General features: G+C 42.2%; 1 protein-coding gene across 2 annotated transcripts in view; it reads right to left on the minus strand.

The window, feature by feature from the left end:
• The window catches only part of slc45a4a (solute carrier family 45 member 4a), a 46,788-nt gene that overhangs the window by 16,077 nt on the left and 10,689 nt on the right, over window positions 1-20,022 (minus strand). The window contains exon 3 of one of the 2 annotated variants that reach the window (XM_079176155.1): window positions 13,572-13,857. In XM_079176155.1, coding sequence (XP_079032281.1) covers window positions 13,572-13,839 — 268 coding nt within the window. In that variant the 5' untranslated portion in view covers window positions 13,840-13,857. Of the gene's footprint in view, window positions 1-13,571; window positions 14,832-20,022 lie in introns of both variants that reach the window. The other variant, XM_079176154.1, reaches the window with a different exon arrangement.

A 20,022-nucleotide genomic window follows, 5' to 3' on the forward strand; every position in this document is an offset into this window, starting at 1 on the left:
AACGGTTTAGTGTGCCTGCACTTCACACCGTCTGCCAAGTATTATAACTTAAATGACGACAGGAACACAGGTATATGGAGAGTATTACAAAAGAATTATACATGCCGGGTAATCATGTTTCTTTATGAAGACTATTTCTTGCCTTTCTTCGTTAGCCAGCAGTGGAGAAAGGATAAAAAAAAAACGTGGTGGGAGAGCAACAATGTGAACACATGGTGTGCATCTACTAGCATTGTGCCACATTGGCGCTTTGCCCTCGCTCCAAACTTTACAGGTCCTGTACGACTGTCGACCTCTGCGTTTCTCATGAGCGGGCCATAAACAAGGCTTGACCCCTGTCTCCGTGGTGACCAGGTCTTCGGACCCCCCTGTCACCGCGGAGACTCCAGCACCTTCACTTCCTGGCTCCTAATATGGCCGCGTCATTCACACGGGGCTTCCTGTTGTGCGGTTTGTTCAAACTAAGGAAAACTTTTGTTTCCCTCGGTTTATTTTTATTCTCCCTTACTGTCTGTCTTACAAACGCACACACACGCACACGCACACGCACACACACACACACACACACACACACACACAACCGGAAATTTAAGACAGTAGTATGCACACATTCAGCAAAAGGCACATACACAATACCTGTTTAAAGTCAAACAGTGGCACCACCATAAAACAGGAGACAAAGCAGCAGATAGGAATCTGTCTGTCTGAAGGTTTGTCAACATCAAAACAGGAAAACTGTTCCCCCCACACACACACACACACACACACACACACACACACACACACACACACACACACACACGCGCACGCACACACACACACACAAATGACACAGACACACAGCTAGTAAATAAAGACATGTCTCGGTTCCCACACACACACACACACACACACACACACACACAGAGACGCACCTACCATAATAACTGAGTTCCCACACACTCCTAGTACTGTAGGTACACACACACACACATACACACACACATATTGACAAGGAACAATACTGAGAGAATCAAGACTCAGGAAGTATTTCAGAAAGAGAGAAAAAGAAATGAATGGAGTAAAGAGAGAGTGTGAGAAAGGATTGAGATGAAAGAAATGTAAAAAAAAAGGGTTAGGATAAGGTGAGACAAGGAGGGAGGAAACGGAGAGAAAAGAGAGGGAGAAAGCCGGAAAGATGGAGAGACGGACGGAAAAGGTTAATATTCAGGCCGGCAGACGGCGAGGGTTGTTGTTGATTGATCGTGGGAAAGAAAAATGCACAATCTGCTCCATCTATCATCAAAGTGCTCATTTTACTATGGACATTTCCTCCGCACACACAAACACACTAAATATGGAGCTCAGTGTGTGACTGTTGAGTACAGACTGTCCATTCATACCAACTTCTGCGCAGACTTCATGCGTTTCTCCACGTCGCGCCTCCACTCAGAAATAATAGAATAAAACTCTGTGGTTCCAACAACAATCTAATTTTTAGATTTCAAAATCGCATTGTGTGAATAAAAGATATTATTAAGTGAAAAACAAAAAAATCACTCAGATAGCAGGGAAGGTTCTGCTTTTAAGAATCACATGACCCAGAATTTGATGTTGAAATCAATCGTGCGATAGCTTTTTCCATTTAAAACAACACATACTCAAGTTTTTATCTACTGTATTTACGCGCAGACTTTCATTTTTTTTTAAATAATTTCAAACAAATGATGCCCACTGTTTCCTTCTTTAAAAGGGACGTCTGACATTAGTCGATGTTAATATTAGTCCTCCTGCAAATATTCACAACAGTCCTTTCCTTGTTTTCAGGAATTCCTGAACAAGAATTTGTGTATTTCTGTTTTTGAACTTTTCACTACGATTAGTTTTGAAATTATTTCCTGAAGCTACATGAATGAGTAGAAAGTTCCCTCTGTATTCTGCCGTTCTGGAAACGTCAAAACACGCTAGAAACTCACATAAATATTGAAGTGCATATCCAATCCGCAGACAAGATACTCATTGCAACTTTAATCTTAAAATAAAACGATATGGGGGCTTATTAGTGGCCACATCAGATTTCCATCCGTTTTGACGGAGGAGAGTCAGGACCAGATGATTCTGTAATTGGACTAATGGATAATCACATTTAACTGATTAGAGATATGATCTAATATTTGTTTGGGACAAAATGGTCAAACAGAGACTATGATTAATGCAACGCACACCAACAAAACCAACAAAAAACACGAATGAATTGATTCTACTACTGTCTCTGTATCCGAAGCCTTAAATATATTTCCCTCTGTGCCATCGGGCTCCATTGTTGTCCACAAACTATCAAAAACACATCAGTGAGTCACGTTGTTGCACTGAGTGACAAGTTCATTTATTACCATGAACATGAGCGCTTTATTTTCAGTCAATCCTGCTGCCGTTATTACACACTTTTCAATGTTAATCCACTGCGGAAAGTAGTTCCCTACAAATGCACTATTTACCCGTGTCAGCTGTTTTAGGAAATGACTTAACTTTTTTTTTTTTTTTTTTTCAATGAAACTTAACATTTTCTTACTTGTTTTTGAAGATTTGTGACTTCAGTAGAAAACAAATGGGCTTGAGAAAAGCGCTGAGAGACGGACTAACACCTTGTTGGTTATAGTTCGTGGTTATAGAAAATATAAAACATTGCTGGAATACATTTCCTTCTTAATATTTATTATGCACAACTGCTTCGTCCAATATGCTGACTCGCAAAAGCCTCTCAAACCACTATCTGAGTCATTTGAAGTACACGGTGAGTACAAATTCACTTTCACAAGCTGTAATCATGTGCCATGAGGAATGGATATTTTCTCTAACCCCTCCATTCCTATCTCTGAGTTCTCTACTTCACCTCCCATGATGATAACAATTTTGTGTTTCTTATCCAGTAAACAAACCCCACCATCACTCTATCCTCACGTCTACACCTCTTCATCTCTCTCTCTCTCTCTCTCTCTCTCTCTCTCTCTCTCTCTCCAGTCTCCCATCACTCCTCCAAACAAAAGTCTTTTCTCCTTCCAGCTCCTATAAACTCAACAATCTTGACTTTTTCCCAAAGAACTGACAAACATCCACCTCATTTACTCCTTCTTTCCCTTCATCTCTCCTCCCTCTCTCTCTCTCTCTCTCTGTTCCCATCCCTCCCATTCCCATTCTCCCATAAACACAAAACAATCCCTCCATATCCTGCGCCGGCGTGAGAAAACCCACGAGAAAAATGACAAGCGTCCCGAAAAAGAGCCGGAGAAATGGTGTGAAAGTGAGAGTAGGGCAGAGGTCACGACGGGGAGAAAGTGGGCAGGAAGGAAGGAGGGTGAGAGCGAGAGAGTGAGGGGACGGAGAGCACGAGGAAAGGAAAGGAGGAAGCAGGTGTTTTTGACTAAACAAAACATGTGAACTGAGTCAGGTGTAGCGCTCAGAGAGGAGGAAAGATAAGGAAGAATTGCCACAGAAGGACTTTGGAAGCAGATTTGAAATATTTAAATCAATATTCTATTATTGATAAGCATCTGGTTGTCGGTTTTATGCCAACATAGCTGCAGGCTGAAGGCCCATTTGTGTCTCTGCAACTAACTAGATCGCTTCTGTACACTCCTCTTGTTAGAAAGGGACAATCAGAGATCTAAAATATATGCAAACATAAAGCTGTCGCACCAGCAATACTTTGGTCAGGTGTTTGAGTATTGATCCATGTTAAACGGCTACATCAGCAACATTTGTGAACAAAAGAGGAACATTTATGAGAAACTTCAAATGTTTATGGTCCAAACTATTCCAGATTGGGGTTTTAAGCTAGTTGTGTGTGACAGGGGGAAGACATTTCTGCTCTAATTTAAGGTTACAGTGAACCCATTTTCCCTTAACCTTCTGCACCTGAACAAAACAGTTTGTCCAAGAGGATTCTGGGAAATTAAGTAAATAGTCAATCATTTACTTAATTTCCCAGAATCCTCTTGGACAAACTGTTTTGTTCAAAACTTGGCCTTTACAACGAACGTTTATAGGGCCAGTAGCTCAGCAGCCACTTAATTAATAGACACAGACTTAACATAATATAATGAGTGAACATCTCTGATAGAGAGAGTGACGGCGGTGCTATTGAATAAAACAAAATGAAAAACAACAATGTGTCCAAATAACAAAAAAAGAACATGAATGTGGTTGACGGGTCTGAAGGAGCTCCGGTAACTCGACAAATGCAGACTGGTTCTGTTTTTGTGCCTGACGTAAACCATCATTTATTTCTGGTGATGGGTGTAAAAAGCTGCATTAATCCACAGTGATTCAAAGTGGTGAAATAAAAAAAAGACATTAGTTCGAATTCACGGAGGGTGCAAACATTTTATAGGCACCGTAAATGCCGGACTAACCGCTTTCTACCGAACATACTCTGCAGATATTTGTGAAACCGAGTGAACGCTGCCGAGACTAAAGCAAATATAGAAAAAAGGTGCCAGATTGCACTACATGCTAACCTCAGCCAAAGTGTACGCTCCCATGAGGGCAGACGAAGGAAGGGGAGAGATAGAGGCGTTAGGGAAGAAAGGAGTGAGTCATTGTACTCCCCAGAAGTAAGAGATGGCAAGAACATCAATCACATAACAGACACACACACACACAGACTCAACAAGCTGCACAGGCAAGGTCATCATTAACAAAGTACCTGGCAGAGTGAAATACCGAGCGATGTGTGGCTCAACGGACAACAACAAACTGACAATCAATCAATGCAGAATGGAGAATAGTGGTGGTAAAAAAAAAAAAAGAAGAGATAAGACAATGATACCTCAAATACTGTAGCTTCAAATTGCTTATTTTTACATTAATTTGGAAATGATTGCACATAAAAAGAACTGAAGCCAGTCATGGCTTTTCCTTATCTGATGGTTGATGGTTTTATATGTTGTGTTTACGTTCCTTCTGTCAAGCTGATGAAAGGTGCTATATAAATAAAGATATTATTATTATGAATGTGTGTGTGTGTGCATCCTTGACAGAGAGGATGGGCTTTACATTGCACACAAACCTGCTTTACATTGAGTGGCCTTAAATGTGTCTATTCAGCTCATTCTACACAAAACAGGGCGGTTGTAATCCAATAAATGTGTGTGTCTGTCTGTGTGTATATGGGGTAAAAAAACAAAACACCAACATTCTTTCTATGTAGAAGGTGGCATTAAAATTGCATGAAGCAAGCATATATGCGCGCGCACACACACACACACACACACACACACACACACACACACACACACACACACACACACACACACACACACACACACACACACACACACACACACACACACACACACACACACACACACACACACACACACACACACACACACACAGCTGCTTCAGCAGAGTTATGTAACACCACTGCAGTAAACTGGCTGCATCCTACTGAGAGAGACACAGACAGAAGGAGAGACTGAAGCTGAGTAAGCTACTTAAGGTGTCAAATCTGGTGAATGCTGATCCAAAAAATGTCCAAATGTATTCATTCAGTTCTATTTTAATGCCTCTACCATTAATAAAGGAACCATATGTAACTGACAGCAGGGAGGCGGGCCCTCAGACTGAGACTAACCTATCACACAGGAAGCTGCAAACAGCACCACCGGCTGCCCTTTCACTACCAAAAAAAAGCGATCGATGAGGCCGATCAGCCAGTGATCTTATGCAACCACAAATACCGTAGCTCAGCAAAGACTCTCGTTATAGTGGTGCCTTCAGGTGTCAATTCAAAATGCAAAAGGTTTAATTGGTTATGATGAAGTTTCCCTTCAACTCCTAATGGACAATGGGCAAAAATGTACAAGGTTGATGGTAAAAATATCCATGAGACTTCCATTTTGCTATCATAATGTGTGTTAATGATCGCAACAACCTACAAATATGTTTTAACTGGTGCAGTTCATGCAATATCAAAGATGGGAGGACCAGAGGAAGCTGATGATTTATTTCTGATGTTTTCCGAGTTTGTATAGATTGTATAGATTCCCGTGTGGTTTGTTTTTCTGTCTGTAAAAACAGGTCACCATCATAAGCTTTGCTACTACTGTACTACGTACCTTTTCCAGATCAAAGAGGCAATATAAACCGAAATACTGGCTGAATTGGAATACAATAGGGGAGAGAAATACAGGTGAACATTTGCTGTAAAGTCCTTTTTTTAAAGTGATAATCTGAAAGAGTTTAATTGAAGTAAATGTCTGCTAACTACCTATCGCTGGATGACGTAACACACTGCTGATGCAGGCGATGGCCGGCTGGTGAAAGCTCATGCGTTTGCAGTTTTACTAGCTGGGTGTCTGTGGCGACATTCCTGGCAGAAATCCGAAACCGCACACAGCGAGATACAAAAAGACACACCTGCAATTACCGCTAAGAGAACAAAACTGAGATCTTGAAGTCTATGTTTATAAAAGTGAATTGTGTCTGTTGAATTATCAAACAAATAATTAAACTTCCTGCATCATTGTTGTTCAGTATTTTAGCCATGAAGACTTATTTAGCATTCGTCACTATGTTTAACATACATTATGGCAATGTTGCTAGAAGTAATGTTTTCAAAAATGTATATAAAAAGGTTCTTCCTTCATTTGTATTGCGTTTCAGATCTCACAAGCAAATGGAGATAATTAAATGACCTTTAATACCTTCCTGGGAAAAATATATATATATAGTATATTCCTGTTGCAAACATGGAGTACTAGTGAGAGCCCACAAACATCTGACAACAGCCCACGACTTTTCTGCGAGCAAACAGATCTGTTGTACTTAAATTACTCCCACGTTCATCATTTTAGTCAGAGACATGACTGTACCGCACGAGATTAGTCTTGTCAGCATCCATCCATCCTTCCTTTAAGCTAAATATACAGTCAAAGTGAGCAATGGCAGATGTTTTTCTACTCTCCTGTTATTAAATACACACATAAAATAAGCCTGAGGACAGCCATTGCTACATCTCTCTCTGGCTGCTATTAAGGCCGTTGTGTGTGAGTGTGTGTGTGTGTGTGTGTGTGTGTGTGTGTGTGTGTGAGTTCGGTTTTATAGATGTTCTCGTCTGGTTGACTGACTGCAGTACTACCAGTCCAACTTGTTATGTACTTTATGAAAAATAAACTAATTCCAATCAGAAAAAAGTGACATGGACACATAAATGATTAATAAAGAGCGTATATTTTAAAGGCAATACACTTAATTTGGACCTAATTTTGTGGCTAATATTACGTATTACTATGTATTTTTGCACAACATTTTAGAGCTATCGTAAACATTTGATAATTAGATGATATTATTATCACATTTTTATCTTGGATGGATATTTGTCATTAGACAGCCTGAGGATCAGGGCGCCGTTATGATTAATCGTTTTATAACGTGAAAGAGTGCCGCTGTGAGATTCAAACACTCTGGATGAGGAGAATTATTTGCAGCAGCTTTATGTCCCATAAACCTTGTGCTGAGATCACTGCAGAGCTCCGAGGTTACTGGCTGTGATGCTTTGAACGAGCCGAATAGGTGAAGTGTTAATGCAGTGAGGGTGCTGTGTTTACGTCTGATCTATTCCCGTATTGGGCCTCCGGAGGCCGTGTGAATCTTCTTAAACAAGACATCTGTGATGGACAAACATCCGACTTATTACACCAACACATGGAAACTCAAGTAATCTACAAGTCAATGTATTAATATACTTGATCACAATTTAGACTCATGATCCTTTTAATGTCACTTCACAATTACTAAAATTACTATTACTATTACTAAACTATTATAATTATTATATTTATTCATCAAAATATTCAACCAAATAATCATTTTTATAATCAAATGTAAAGCAAAAAGAGATGAAAAACATATATGTCAAAGTCATAAAGTAATATTTATGGTTTGCTAGCATAGCGACCAATACGCTACTGGTCATACCAGATCAATTGAAGCTGTAGCAACAAAGTGCTCGAGTGTATTGACTTGAGCGAGGGCATGTTTTCTTTTGTGGTTATGAATTGATCCATGTACAAACTGATGCAGTCGTTCTTCATGAAGAACGACTCCTCGGGGTCTAAATACTTCATGATATTCTATCATTTTACTCATAATTTAACTTACTTTTAAATGGTTTAAAAAATAAAAGAAACATACTTATATATGATATGTTTATGTTTCACAGCCGGTTGCCCTTTTGGGACAAATAGAGCGAAGGATTCATTAAACTGTTTATTGAGCAAAACAATAGCATAACAACAACATGTATGGTGATAATTGTTATTTGCAGCCCCTGTTTGAAGAATTTGCTTCCCCTGATGTTTCTTTGTCCCCCGTCATCACCTGAGAGCTCTGTGGTGGTTTGTTTTTGATGACTTCACCTCCCTGGAGGGGGAGAGCTGGGAGCAATGTGCTGACAAACAAATACACACACACACACACACACACACACACACACACACACACAGACACACACATTCAGCTCTGCATGCCTCACATATCTTACACTAATAGCCCACACATACCTAGCTTATCGCCTGTTGCATGGAAAACCATGCACACCCCACGAACGCACAGAACATGGCTTTGTCTTTAAGACTAAAGCTTCTGCCGACTCTGCATTTACTTCACAAACACAAACAACCAAAGATTTGAGTTTCAGAGATTTTGTTTCCTGCATTCTGGTGACTTTTAAAAATAAATAAGTAAACTGCAACAGCAGTTTTATGTTAAATACATGTAGTAAAGGCTCTCATAATCCACTAATCCATGTTTTTCATAGCTATCGCTTTTGATTCTCAGAAAAGAATACAGAATATTTCGTTTTTCTGCGTCGAGCAAAGCCCAAATTTAGAAGTACTGTAATTATTTTTGCTGAGCCCAGTGACGAACGCAACTCGAACCTTGTTGTGTTGTGAGCAGCTCTCATTTGGTGTTGTATTGTTGTCCGGGTGACAACAGTAAGGCGTATTCATGCTGTGTAAAACCAGAAACAGGTTTTGATAACACAAAGGGAACAGCATTTGTCATAAATCTGTAGAAATACGGGAGAAATTGTGACTGCGGGAGGAAACTGCTGAGAGGGCGATGATGAACGTTAGTCTCCCGGGTCGGTAAGCGCGCCCCCTCATGTCCCACGAACCACAGTTTGGGAACCACTGGCATCGATCATCGCATACTAATGTTGGTGTTTGCCTTCTCCTTTGCCCATTGTATCAGTATTACACCAATAACCCCGACCTGCAGCAGTGGTGATATAAATGCTGCAAATAACCCTCTCTAAAAACCTTTTGTGTCTCCACGTGTGTGTACAGCAATAACATTAATAAATGAACAAAGTTACTGCAGACATTATATAAAGTGCTATAAATAGGATGGCTTTTTAATAACTGACTAGACTGGTGTGTTTGTCTCTCTCCCTCTCTGCAGAAAGACAAACGGAGGACCGAAGATTGCGGTTAAAAAGGTCTCTCAAGCTGGCAAGAATACAATTCACACTACGAGTGTCTCGTATTTCTCACTTAACTCTAAAAAGATGTTTTTTCTCTTTCCCATCCCACATAGAGTGTTTCATCTGCCCCTTGATAAATGCTTGCATCTGTTGCTTCCTCGTATACATGAACATGTTATTCTATCTATTCACCTGTCCTTCAGCTTCTCTGTCCCATGAAAGTCTGGGTCAGATTATGGCGATTCGTCACAGTGTGACATCAAGCCAGTCATTTATATAACTCTGTATTACTCCGTCTGCAAGGTCATCTGCTAGATTAGACCGGCTAACATGACAGGATCACTCAGTGGATTAGCCTACCTGGGATGCTAGCAATGCAAGATCAAACTGATATGCTGCACAATGAATAGCATGCTAGGCCTACATGCAACGTGGAAATCTACATTTTGTAGGATGCTATTTGCCATGTAGCCAAATTCAATGGAGTCGTTGATGTTAGCATTTAAAAAACACTGGATGTGGCAGCTAAAATTGCTAAAATGCGACAGAACAAAATAAACGTATAGCATTTTGCAAATGACAAAAGCCAGAAGGCCACTGGTCCACTGTGCTAGCCCACATGCTAACATGCTACCATGATCTAGTTACCATTTGGTTAACTTCAGGGTTTCCTGCAGTGTTTTATAGCGGAAGGGGGGGCCACTCTGCCTGAAATTAAGACCAACTCTGTCAGCATCATAGGACACATCTACTTACTAAATTGATCAGACAAGATGCATCAGGATCTGGATGATCATCCAGTCTCGGTATGCAAATATTACTGTCGCTGGTGTGTTAAACTGTGGCTGGTTCATCCAAGGAAATTGAATAATGTAACGGTCAAGACACTATTACAGTAAGCTGAGGTTTTCAGCCACACAACCTGAATTAATAGGAGGACATTTGGATTGTAGTAATCTCCTTTAGTAAGGCCAAGAAGGCCTCCAAAGAAGGATAACAATGCTGCAGAGCTGCCAGCCCTGGACTGTTTTGGGTATCACATTGGTGGCATGAGCAGTGCCGCATGCACAGCCAGTTAGTCAAACAGAAACAAAATAAAGAGATTAAGTTTAAACAAGACTTAATTGTGAAAAGGCGCTCTTATAAGGTCACCTTCAACCTGTTTCCAACAGAGAGTCAACTTGTCTTAAGAATTCTTTGAATGACAATCACATAAATCAAAATATAAGATACATTGCTGCACTATAATCAAGAACTCTTAAATCTAACAAGTTCATTTGTTAAAGTTAAAATTGTCTCATCATGCAAGCAAGTTTTATAAAATGTTAGGTGGCAATAGTAACACAGAGGGACTTCTCCACATTAAAGCTCAGGTCGGTAATGTTCTTCACAAACATCTTTTGTTATATTTGTTGAAATGATCTTTACATCACTGACACCGATGATCGACCGGTCTAACCGAAAAACAACGACAAAACACGCCGTCGGCGCGCTCCGCCTCCTCCTTGTTCCACTCCTTTTCTTTCCACTCATCATCATCTCTCTTAATCCCTTTCTCATCACTAACTCAACCTCTCCCTCGCTCTTACCTCACTTTAAGCTGCATTCAATCTTTTATTTTTAACTGTGCCTGTCTCACCGGTTTGAAGGAGAAGCGAGACGAAGTTTAAAAAAAAGGTGGCGTGTCATGTGATTGGTCCATCGGTACTCGTACATCGGTACAGAACAGAAAAGAGCTCTGCATGCTCTCCACACCTTGTAAGGTAGAAGATTTTCCTTTCTCTGGGTTTTGTAAACATGGGCTCATTGACCCAACTGTGTGTGCTTCACACACACACTCTAATAAACTCTTCCTTTCTCTGACCCCAGTGCTGTGGGGTCACACACACAATGGTTTCACTCAGGGCGAGCCAACCAGCCGGCTATCCAGCTAATTCCAGTAGCTACAGTCAGTCTCCAGCACGCATGAAGCATTAACCACATGGAGGGGGGGGGGGGGGGGGTCGATATTTGTTATCCTAAAACTTGGACTCCTGCCCACAGGGTTGGAGGGGGGGAGGGGGAGGGGGGGTGTTGTTTTCATCTCACTAGGCCTGTTTGTTAGCAGGCTACAGACATGAATCAATCTGCACAAAACCAGCCATTGTGTTGGGAAATGCATTAAGACATATCGCTTCTAAATGGATTCACATGACAAAACCAACTGGAGAGTGGCGCAAAGAATGTTGCTCAGGACAGGAAGTCAAATCTTTCTAAAATGCTGATTTGAATGGCTTGTTGAATCACATGTTTGCTGATTCAGGCGTCCCACCAAAAAAACTGACCGGGTTTGTAGGTTGGTGGCCACTCCAGATACCCAAATGTATGTGCACAAGCACTGCAAAAGTGGCCTTTTCGTAATGTGCTGTCCTCTTGAACAATGGCTGCAATCCGAACAGATCTCCTGTACCTTGCTACATTTCAGGCACAGTAACGTGCATCTCCTAATTAGTATAGAATTGAAACGCGTTGCACTGAGCTCTACTGAACGCCATCTACTTCATAATTCATTTGGATGGAAGGCAATCTGTAAAAAGGTCAGATTTAGCAGCAGCCAATTAGCAGATGAAAAGACAAACATGACTGGATTAACTCTCCGAACCAGTGAGGATTCTCAGCGAGACACCAAAATCACTGCGCAGTCTGGTTTAGTATTATTCATTTCAGTGGACTAATCTGTGGCAGTTGTACCTCTCAGTGGCTCGAAAATCTACTAAGAGCAGCTCAGACACGTCCCGATCTGAAAAAAATAGGTTGGGGCAGCTCAACCAGGGCTAAAATTAGAGCAAAAACATGCAGCAACAGCACTGGTCTGACACTACAACAGGAGACGAGCCTGATAGAAGGCTACGGTGATTATGATTTCATTGTTTTTAAGAATCCCACCATTACTTTTTAATGCTGACCATGGCTTTTGCTGCCATGACATAATACGACAATTCAGACACTTTCTTTTTAACATTTGGCAGATCTCAGTACCTTCCTTTGGAAATAACAGAACATTGGAAACGTTTCAAAGCCTTTCTCCCCGTGGCGGCTCATCCTGGGTGAGCCAGCCAGGAGTCACGGTGGCCACAGAGCGTCCTGCCACTCATGTCGCCTTGGTTATGTAAGCTAGGAGATCACACTACGCCACAGAGGGCGAAGGAGAGATTTGGAGAGAAAGGGAAGGGATGGGAGAGGGGAGGGGGGATTGCATGGGAAGTGACTTTGAATTATAAACAAGGTTACGGCTGTTTCAGCCTTTTATCTCCCTCTCTCTCTCTCTCTCTCTCTCTCTACCTCCCCTTCTCACTCTCATGTTCTTCCCCTTCTTCCCTCCCACCTCCACTTCACTCTTTACACCCTCTCCATCTCCCCTGAGGGCTCCAGTGTACTCCAGACACTTGTCGAATTCTCTGTCAAAGACGATGCTAGGTGCAAATGACAGTAAGCCCACTGCGACTGGATGTCTGTCCGTCTGTCTCTGTGTGTGTGTGTGTGTGTGTGTGTGTGTGTGTGTGTGTGTGTGTGTGTGTGTGTGTGTGTGTGTGTGTGTGTGTGTGTGCGTGTCAGACAGCAAGCTAGCTAATCTCCAGACAGATCAAGTTGAAGTCCATCTGAACAAGGTGAAGAGGACTTGGCGTAAATTTAGCTGCCACGGTCGCCTCTTAAATGCCAGAACAGCGTCAGGACAAACAACATGACTCCCCGTTCCCGATCACAAACTATATTAAGTTTACCGGCACTTTGTATTCTAAATATGACTTCTAATTCCTATTAACACGGATGCAATCCTGACATTTGAAGACATCATCTTGAACTTTCAGAAATTGTGACGGACATTTGTCCCTATTTTCTGACATTTAACACAGCTAATAGGGGGCATATGAATGGATAATGAAATTGATTGTTAGATGCAGGCCTAGTTTTGATACTAATGTTTTATGTTGACTCCGTATAACAGACGGCCCACTAGGCGCCTGCTAGGTGAGGATGAGATGCTCTGCTTTGTTCTTAATGTGAAGATGTAAAACTGAATATTCACTGTAAACCTGTGTGTGTATGTGAACTCTTTACTCACCTATCTGCAGCAGTACGGGCGTCACCAGCGCCGTCTCCATGGCGTAGCAGAACTCCCGGCCGAACATCACGGCCCCATGCATCACCCATCTCTTCAAGGGTATGCCTTCGACCGATCCCTCGCTCGCCGCCGCCGCCGCCTCCTCCGCTCCTCGACCTCCGCCTCCCACTCCATCCGTCTCGCCTCCTGCTCCTCCTTTGCCCTCGTCCGAGCCCGATGCCGTGGTGTTTTTGGCGTTAACCCCGCCCACCAGAGATCCGACCTGCATGGCGTCGGCCTCTGTGTTCTGGGGAGGCATGTTGGAGGGCATGCACGCAATGAGAAGACAAGTGCACCCCCTCTGACACGCTGACAAAACAATAGAATACTGCTTCCCACCTTCCTCAAACTACTCGTAACAAGTCACTCGGAGTTACTTTAAAACTGGTAGCTACCGAATTACAATCTTTACAAGCTACAAATTGCAGCCTGTGGTAGTAACTTGCTGGTTATATATTAGTGCTTTCAAAGAATAATCGCCAGCTAGGGGTGTTCAAGTGTGCTAACACCACTATCAAAAAAACTAAAAGCCCTGTAACAGACAGTGTCCCAGCATTAAAGGTAACAAAATGAATCTTGGGTCCTGCTAAAACTCAACAAGGCTATGGACACCAAATCAATGAAGAAAAAAAACCCTGATCTATAGATCTGGCATGTTAATGTCAAATATAAGGAAACAATCAGCAGTCCTCTGAACAAGTTGTCCTAAAAACAACTTGACCTCCACAAACACTGCAGCCTAAATTAAACAAGTGTTAATCCTCCTCTCGGCTTTTGTCCCAGAGTCGGAAAAAAAAAAAAAAAAAGTTACGAAATCAGCTTTCCAAAGGCTTGTAGAAATCCAGAAGAAATAATGGAAGCTGTTGAATTTTCACAGGAAGAGTGTGCGGTACATTCCAAGAGTGAGTTTGTGTGCGTGTGTGTGTGTGTGTGCACGTGTATGTGTGTGTGTGTGTGTAGTGTGTCCGCGTTTATGGCTTTTTTGTCATTGAGGTTTCTCCCTCTTTTTCCTACTGTCTATTACAAGCTGTAAAAATCCATATAGAAGACCATTCAGTAAGTTCCAGAGTCATTTTGTATATAGAGGGCTGGATTGAGGGCTGGATGACGGAGTGGGTGGGGGCTAGGAAGAGGCCACTGGGGGAGGGGAGAGGAGGGGGAAGGCAGGTAGCAAAGGTGGGCGGAGCTCTTCTGAAAATCCCCATCGATTGGCTGATCAATCTGGAGGAAAACACCAACAGGAAGACAACCCATCAGGTGGAGAGGCACAGCACCAGAGCGCAGGCGTCCCATTGGTCGGGAGGAGAAATGACCGGCGGGGGGAAAAAGAAAAGAAAAAGAGAAAAGAAACATCAGTATTTGTGACAGCAACTTCACTTTCATGCACTGACCAGAGGACGGGCACTTTGCTGCATAAATACAAAAATAACAGTATTTTTCCTCAGGTGTATCAACATGGAGGTACTCGGTGAAGGCAGAGCATCACTCGACACAAGCAGAGAGAAGAAGAGGTGAAGAGACAGCAGCCAGTACGTGACGATCCTTCGGGTTGAGTTGATGCTCGTAAATGCTGGAAAAAAGGACAATCGGGCTTCTATAGTAAACACTGGCTGTGGCTGCTTTGATGAGCATCATACGTCAGCTGTTTTTTTACCCTTAATTTCTTTATCAATGCTGCCTGAGGAAGATCGCACGCTTGAAACATGTTGCCGTCCAGAATAGTTGTTTTTCCAAGTAATTCACAAATATTATTTAACATACTCTATCAGACAACTCCCATCATTTGACTTTTTATTTAATTAAAAGCCGCTTTTCCACAGTCTTTTGTGGAGCCTCGATGAGTGAACTGACTGTAGGTGCCGTCCCCATGGCCCACACAGCTGAGACGCAGCATTTCTGTTACAGCCGTGTTTTTTTACCGTTGCTTTTGTGCGTGAAAAAACAGATTGCTCACGTCTTACTCGCCTCTTGTGATAGCTGTCCGTGCAGAGAGTTGCGACAGTTTTGCCTCAGCTTAAATGTTACGTACTGTAAAACACTTTCTAAAAACTAAACAGCAACTTGTCTTTGCAGAAACAATGTCATGGTTACGCCGTGAGCATTTCTTTTTTATTGAAACTAAGTTTTGAAAATAAAAACTTCCGACATTAAGGTCTGTGGATAATCTATAAAAAAGGAGTCATTCTATCGGGATAGACATGCTGCAGAACTGAAACCAAAATACGAGTAATATTTACTGTACTGGCCCGGAGGCAGAAATGTAAGAGAACAATAATTCAAAACCTGGATGAACTAAACCAAAACTATTCGTGTGACCATGACGCCATCAGGGCAAGAGAGAAAATGTGTATTCGTATTGTATTTGGGCAAAGCCAACCCACGTGGGTTTGAATCTGTGAGAGCGAGTTGTGTGAGAGTAGCAACTCGCTGATACCACAACTCAAGATACGCACACGCTCCTATGAAAAGAGTCCATTTTTAAAGAGTGTAATTGGTTCGAGCACATGATTCATCCTCGCAGACACTCGGACAGTCTTTCAAACTGGACGGGGGGGATGAAAGCATGCGATGCATTTATGAGAAACGTATTCAAGTTGAACTACTGTTTCAAAACAGAGGGCTTGTGTGTGCGCTTGGTGAGAAGAATTGAAAGATATGTGGATAGAAGAAAAAAAAGAGAGGAGAATAAGGCATGAAGGCCTTCAGCTAATAATACGCCTCAGAGAGAGAGAGAGAGAGAGAGAGAGAGAGACAGACTGCGTGTGTGTTCAATACCATTTCCTACAGACATAAACTCCAAAGTGTGTGTTTTTGTGTCCAGCGGGCCAGCGGATTATAATCCGTGGAGACGACACGTTCTGTCACACCCAACACACACTAATGCTTGCCACGTGAACGACACACACACACACATAACAGTGCTAAGACCCTCATCAAGCCTCTTAGGGTGAGATTTAGAAAGAAAACTAAATGAGAGAGAGAGAGAGAGAGAAAGGGGGGGAGGTAAAGAGATGAGGAAAAGAAGGAGGGAAGGATGGAGGGTTTGAACAGGTGGAAGGAATAAGAAATGGAGGAACAGAAGTTAGGAAGAGGACGAGATGAAGAGCGAGAAGAGACAGACGGATCGAAGAGGGCAGATGTTGAAAATATTTGTATCTCCGCCCATTTCTTACTTTTTCTGGTTCATCTCTCCTCGCCATGTTCAGAGCTCTCACATGTCTCCATTAACATTCATGATGCACTCAAGATGGTTATGAATATTTAAATCACACACTCACACACACACACACACACCCCTCTTCACCTGACCTCACACACACTGCAGCAGATTGCATAACAAGCCCCCTCCTTTAAAGTAAGACATATACATTATGAATACATACTAATTAAAAATCCAAACTATTTTAAATGAGAGGACGACCACATAACCTCCCCCAACTGTGAGGGAGAGAACACGATGTACCAAAGCTCCCGAACTGGCAAAAGCCTCTACGACAAGATGTTTCACAAAGTCCTAACATCAACAACAACAACAAAGTGTCTCTTAAAAAGGGAAAAAACGTCTTCACACTTTGTGCTGTAAAAGCATGGCACGAGCTTCCAGAGGAGGTTAACTGTTTTTTAAAATAGATTGGATAAATGATGGTCAATTTGGTTATTCTAAATAAGCATATTGTGGTGTTATTATTATGTTGTTGTTTGTCTGTTGTAGTTAAAAAAGCCAAACTGGAAGCCTCAAACCTCTCTTGAGAAACGTTTTGGTGACACTGAGGCTAAACCCCGTGGTGATACAATCCGTTCCCCCAACTCTGTTCACAAACACAGTTGAGAACAGCTGTGACAGATATGATGATATAGATCGAGTAAAATCGAGTAAATGTTCACAAGAAAGTTTCACATCTCTGCAACTAATGGGATGTGCGTCAATGGGCTAAAAAAACATAAAAGAGTCACTGTGGGCTTTCTACATATTTCTCTACACAACGTAGAGCAGTGTTAGCCTCAGTATATTGTGCCCTGAACACACACACACACACACACACACACACAGAGTGAATGCTATCTGATCTATAGATCTATACACATGTAGCTCCATTCAGTTGTTCTGAGCAGGATGGAGGCTAAGTAAGTAACTAGATGTAGAAGTCGCCTGTAAAGTCCAAGGACAAATTAAGAGTGTGTCGTTTCTCGCAGATCAACACGCACACAAGCTTTCTGGATCTGCAAACACACGTAACCCAGGGCCTATTTTAGTGAGTGTTTATTGTGGTGCCAAGATTACCTGCGACCCCGGCCTGAAACCAGGGCAAGCTCAGCCTTTCCCACTTCGTCGACCGTCTCCGTCTCTCTTCTTCTTCCATCGTCTCCCTTGCATGTTACAGGTAACATAAGTAAGCAGACGTCGTGTCGATGTGCAAATAAGCGGTGACTTGAATTGCAAAAAATGGTTTGCATGTTTCCTGTGCTTCTGTGCAATACGTGACATCACCCATTTCTGGAGAGCAGGTTGTTGGACAAAATGTATTTAGCTGCAGCAAAATGGGGTTTTCTGCTTGCCACCATCTTGTCAAGTATCTAAAGCCAGGAAATATGTATGGAGAGGGACAAGTAAGTGGTTACAGCTGAGTGATTTATCTGTCAATCAAGGCAAAAGGGTGCAAAATAAACCCTTATTTAAACGGAGTACTCCACTGAGAATAACATCAGAGAAGACTAACAAAAAACAGCAAAAGATGTGTAAACCAGAGAATTCGTTTCTTTTTTTTTTGCTTAAAGAAATACCCTAAATCAATCTCATATATCATTGTAAAGGAATATCTGTGGATTTGGATTTCTTCTTCTTTGGTTTCCGTAAAGAAGATAATCGATGCAGCGCTAGATTTTGTGTTTCTCCATCGTTGTGCATCAATTAGTGAGTCCTTGTGTGTTCGGTTGTCAAGTCCTTATCATCCGACTTATTCCATCAGCTTGTAAACTGGACATTGATGTCGGTGTCACACAGCAGGAAGGTACGTGAACACTCTGTGAACATGACTCTCTACATAGCACTGACCCATATAGAGCTGGATATAGATTACAAGGCTGAGGACCTCAGGATCAAGTTCACATACTGCTGTTCATGTTTGTGTGCAGTGTGCATGGACAGAGAGGGGAGGGGTTATTTAATACTGCACAAAAAAAGAGACACTTCACTACAATTTCTTCAAGCAAAGACAGACCCACTGACCCGAGCCGGCGCTTCATTTGGGTCAGTATGAGAGCATAACGGGAGTATTTGTGAGCTCGATCATCGGTGAAAACCAAAGAACCTCCCAACAGACAGGAAATAATGTAATCTGGTATCATACGCTGTCACTGGGAGACCTGCGACAGTAAAAAAAAAAAAAGTTTCAAAGCGTGTGATGAGCAAATATGACCCTGAATACAGAGACAGAGGCGTAACACATATTTACAGCCCAGTTTACTTTGTGTTTTTTGTTATTTGCTTGGGAAGGTGCTCCTCGCCATCAGGTGTGGGCCTTAAGGTACAAACTGTTGAGACCCCCCTGGTCTATAGGGTATCCACAACGGGTAGCACAGGAGCACAAGCAAAGCATTTTACAATTCAAGTCACTGCTTATTTGCCCAATCGACACGATGTGCCATACAAGACCATGCAGGCCTGCAGCAGGCATGAGACGTGTCTGTTTACTTATGTTACCTGTATCATGCAAGGGAAACAGAGAGAGGGCTGAAGATGAAGATGAAGATGAAGGAGAAGCAAGAAGTAGATGAAGTGAGAAAGGTCGAGCATGCCGGTGTCGCAGGTAATCTGTTCTGAGGCACGAGAATAAACACTCTCTTAAATAGACCTGGGTTATGTGTGTTGAGTGCGTGTGTGTGTCCCTCGAGACACAGGTATCTCCTTTCCCTCCCTCCTGCTCTATTTCCTCTCATCTATTGTATAAAAATCTAGTTTGTGCAAGTATTTAACTTAATTTGACCTGTTTCCCTGTTCCATCTCCATCCTGCGTCTGCTGTCTTTGTTTCACCTTCTTTAACACCATCCTCTCCATCTCCCCTCACATCGCCTCTTTCCCTCTCAGCGTTCACGTGAAACTGTACGTTGTTTATTTTGGCTCCTAGAAAAGATGAGGTGAAATTCTATACAAGCTGAGCACATGTTACGGACTCGCACACATGCACAAAACACACAGAAACAATAGTACAATTGAGTGGTGCTACATGTGTATAGACCTATAATCAGAGTGAGTGTGTGCTTGTGTGTGGGTGTGTGTGTGTGTGTGTGTGTGTGTGCAGGTGTGTGTAGGTGTGTGTGAGTGAAAACATTCTAAATGTAACTGAGAAACGTTTCGTTTTTTGGGTCTTCTGTCTTTTACTGAGATACGGTGACTCAAGTACAGAGACTCTT

This window comes from Pholis gunnellus (genome assembly GCF_910591455.1).
Source record: "Pholis gunnellus genome assembly, chromosome: 16".
Classification (NCBI taxonomy): domain Eukaryota; kingdom Metazoa; phylum Chordata; class Actinopteri; order Perciformes; family Pholidae; genus Pholis; species Pholis gunnellus.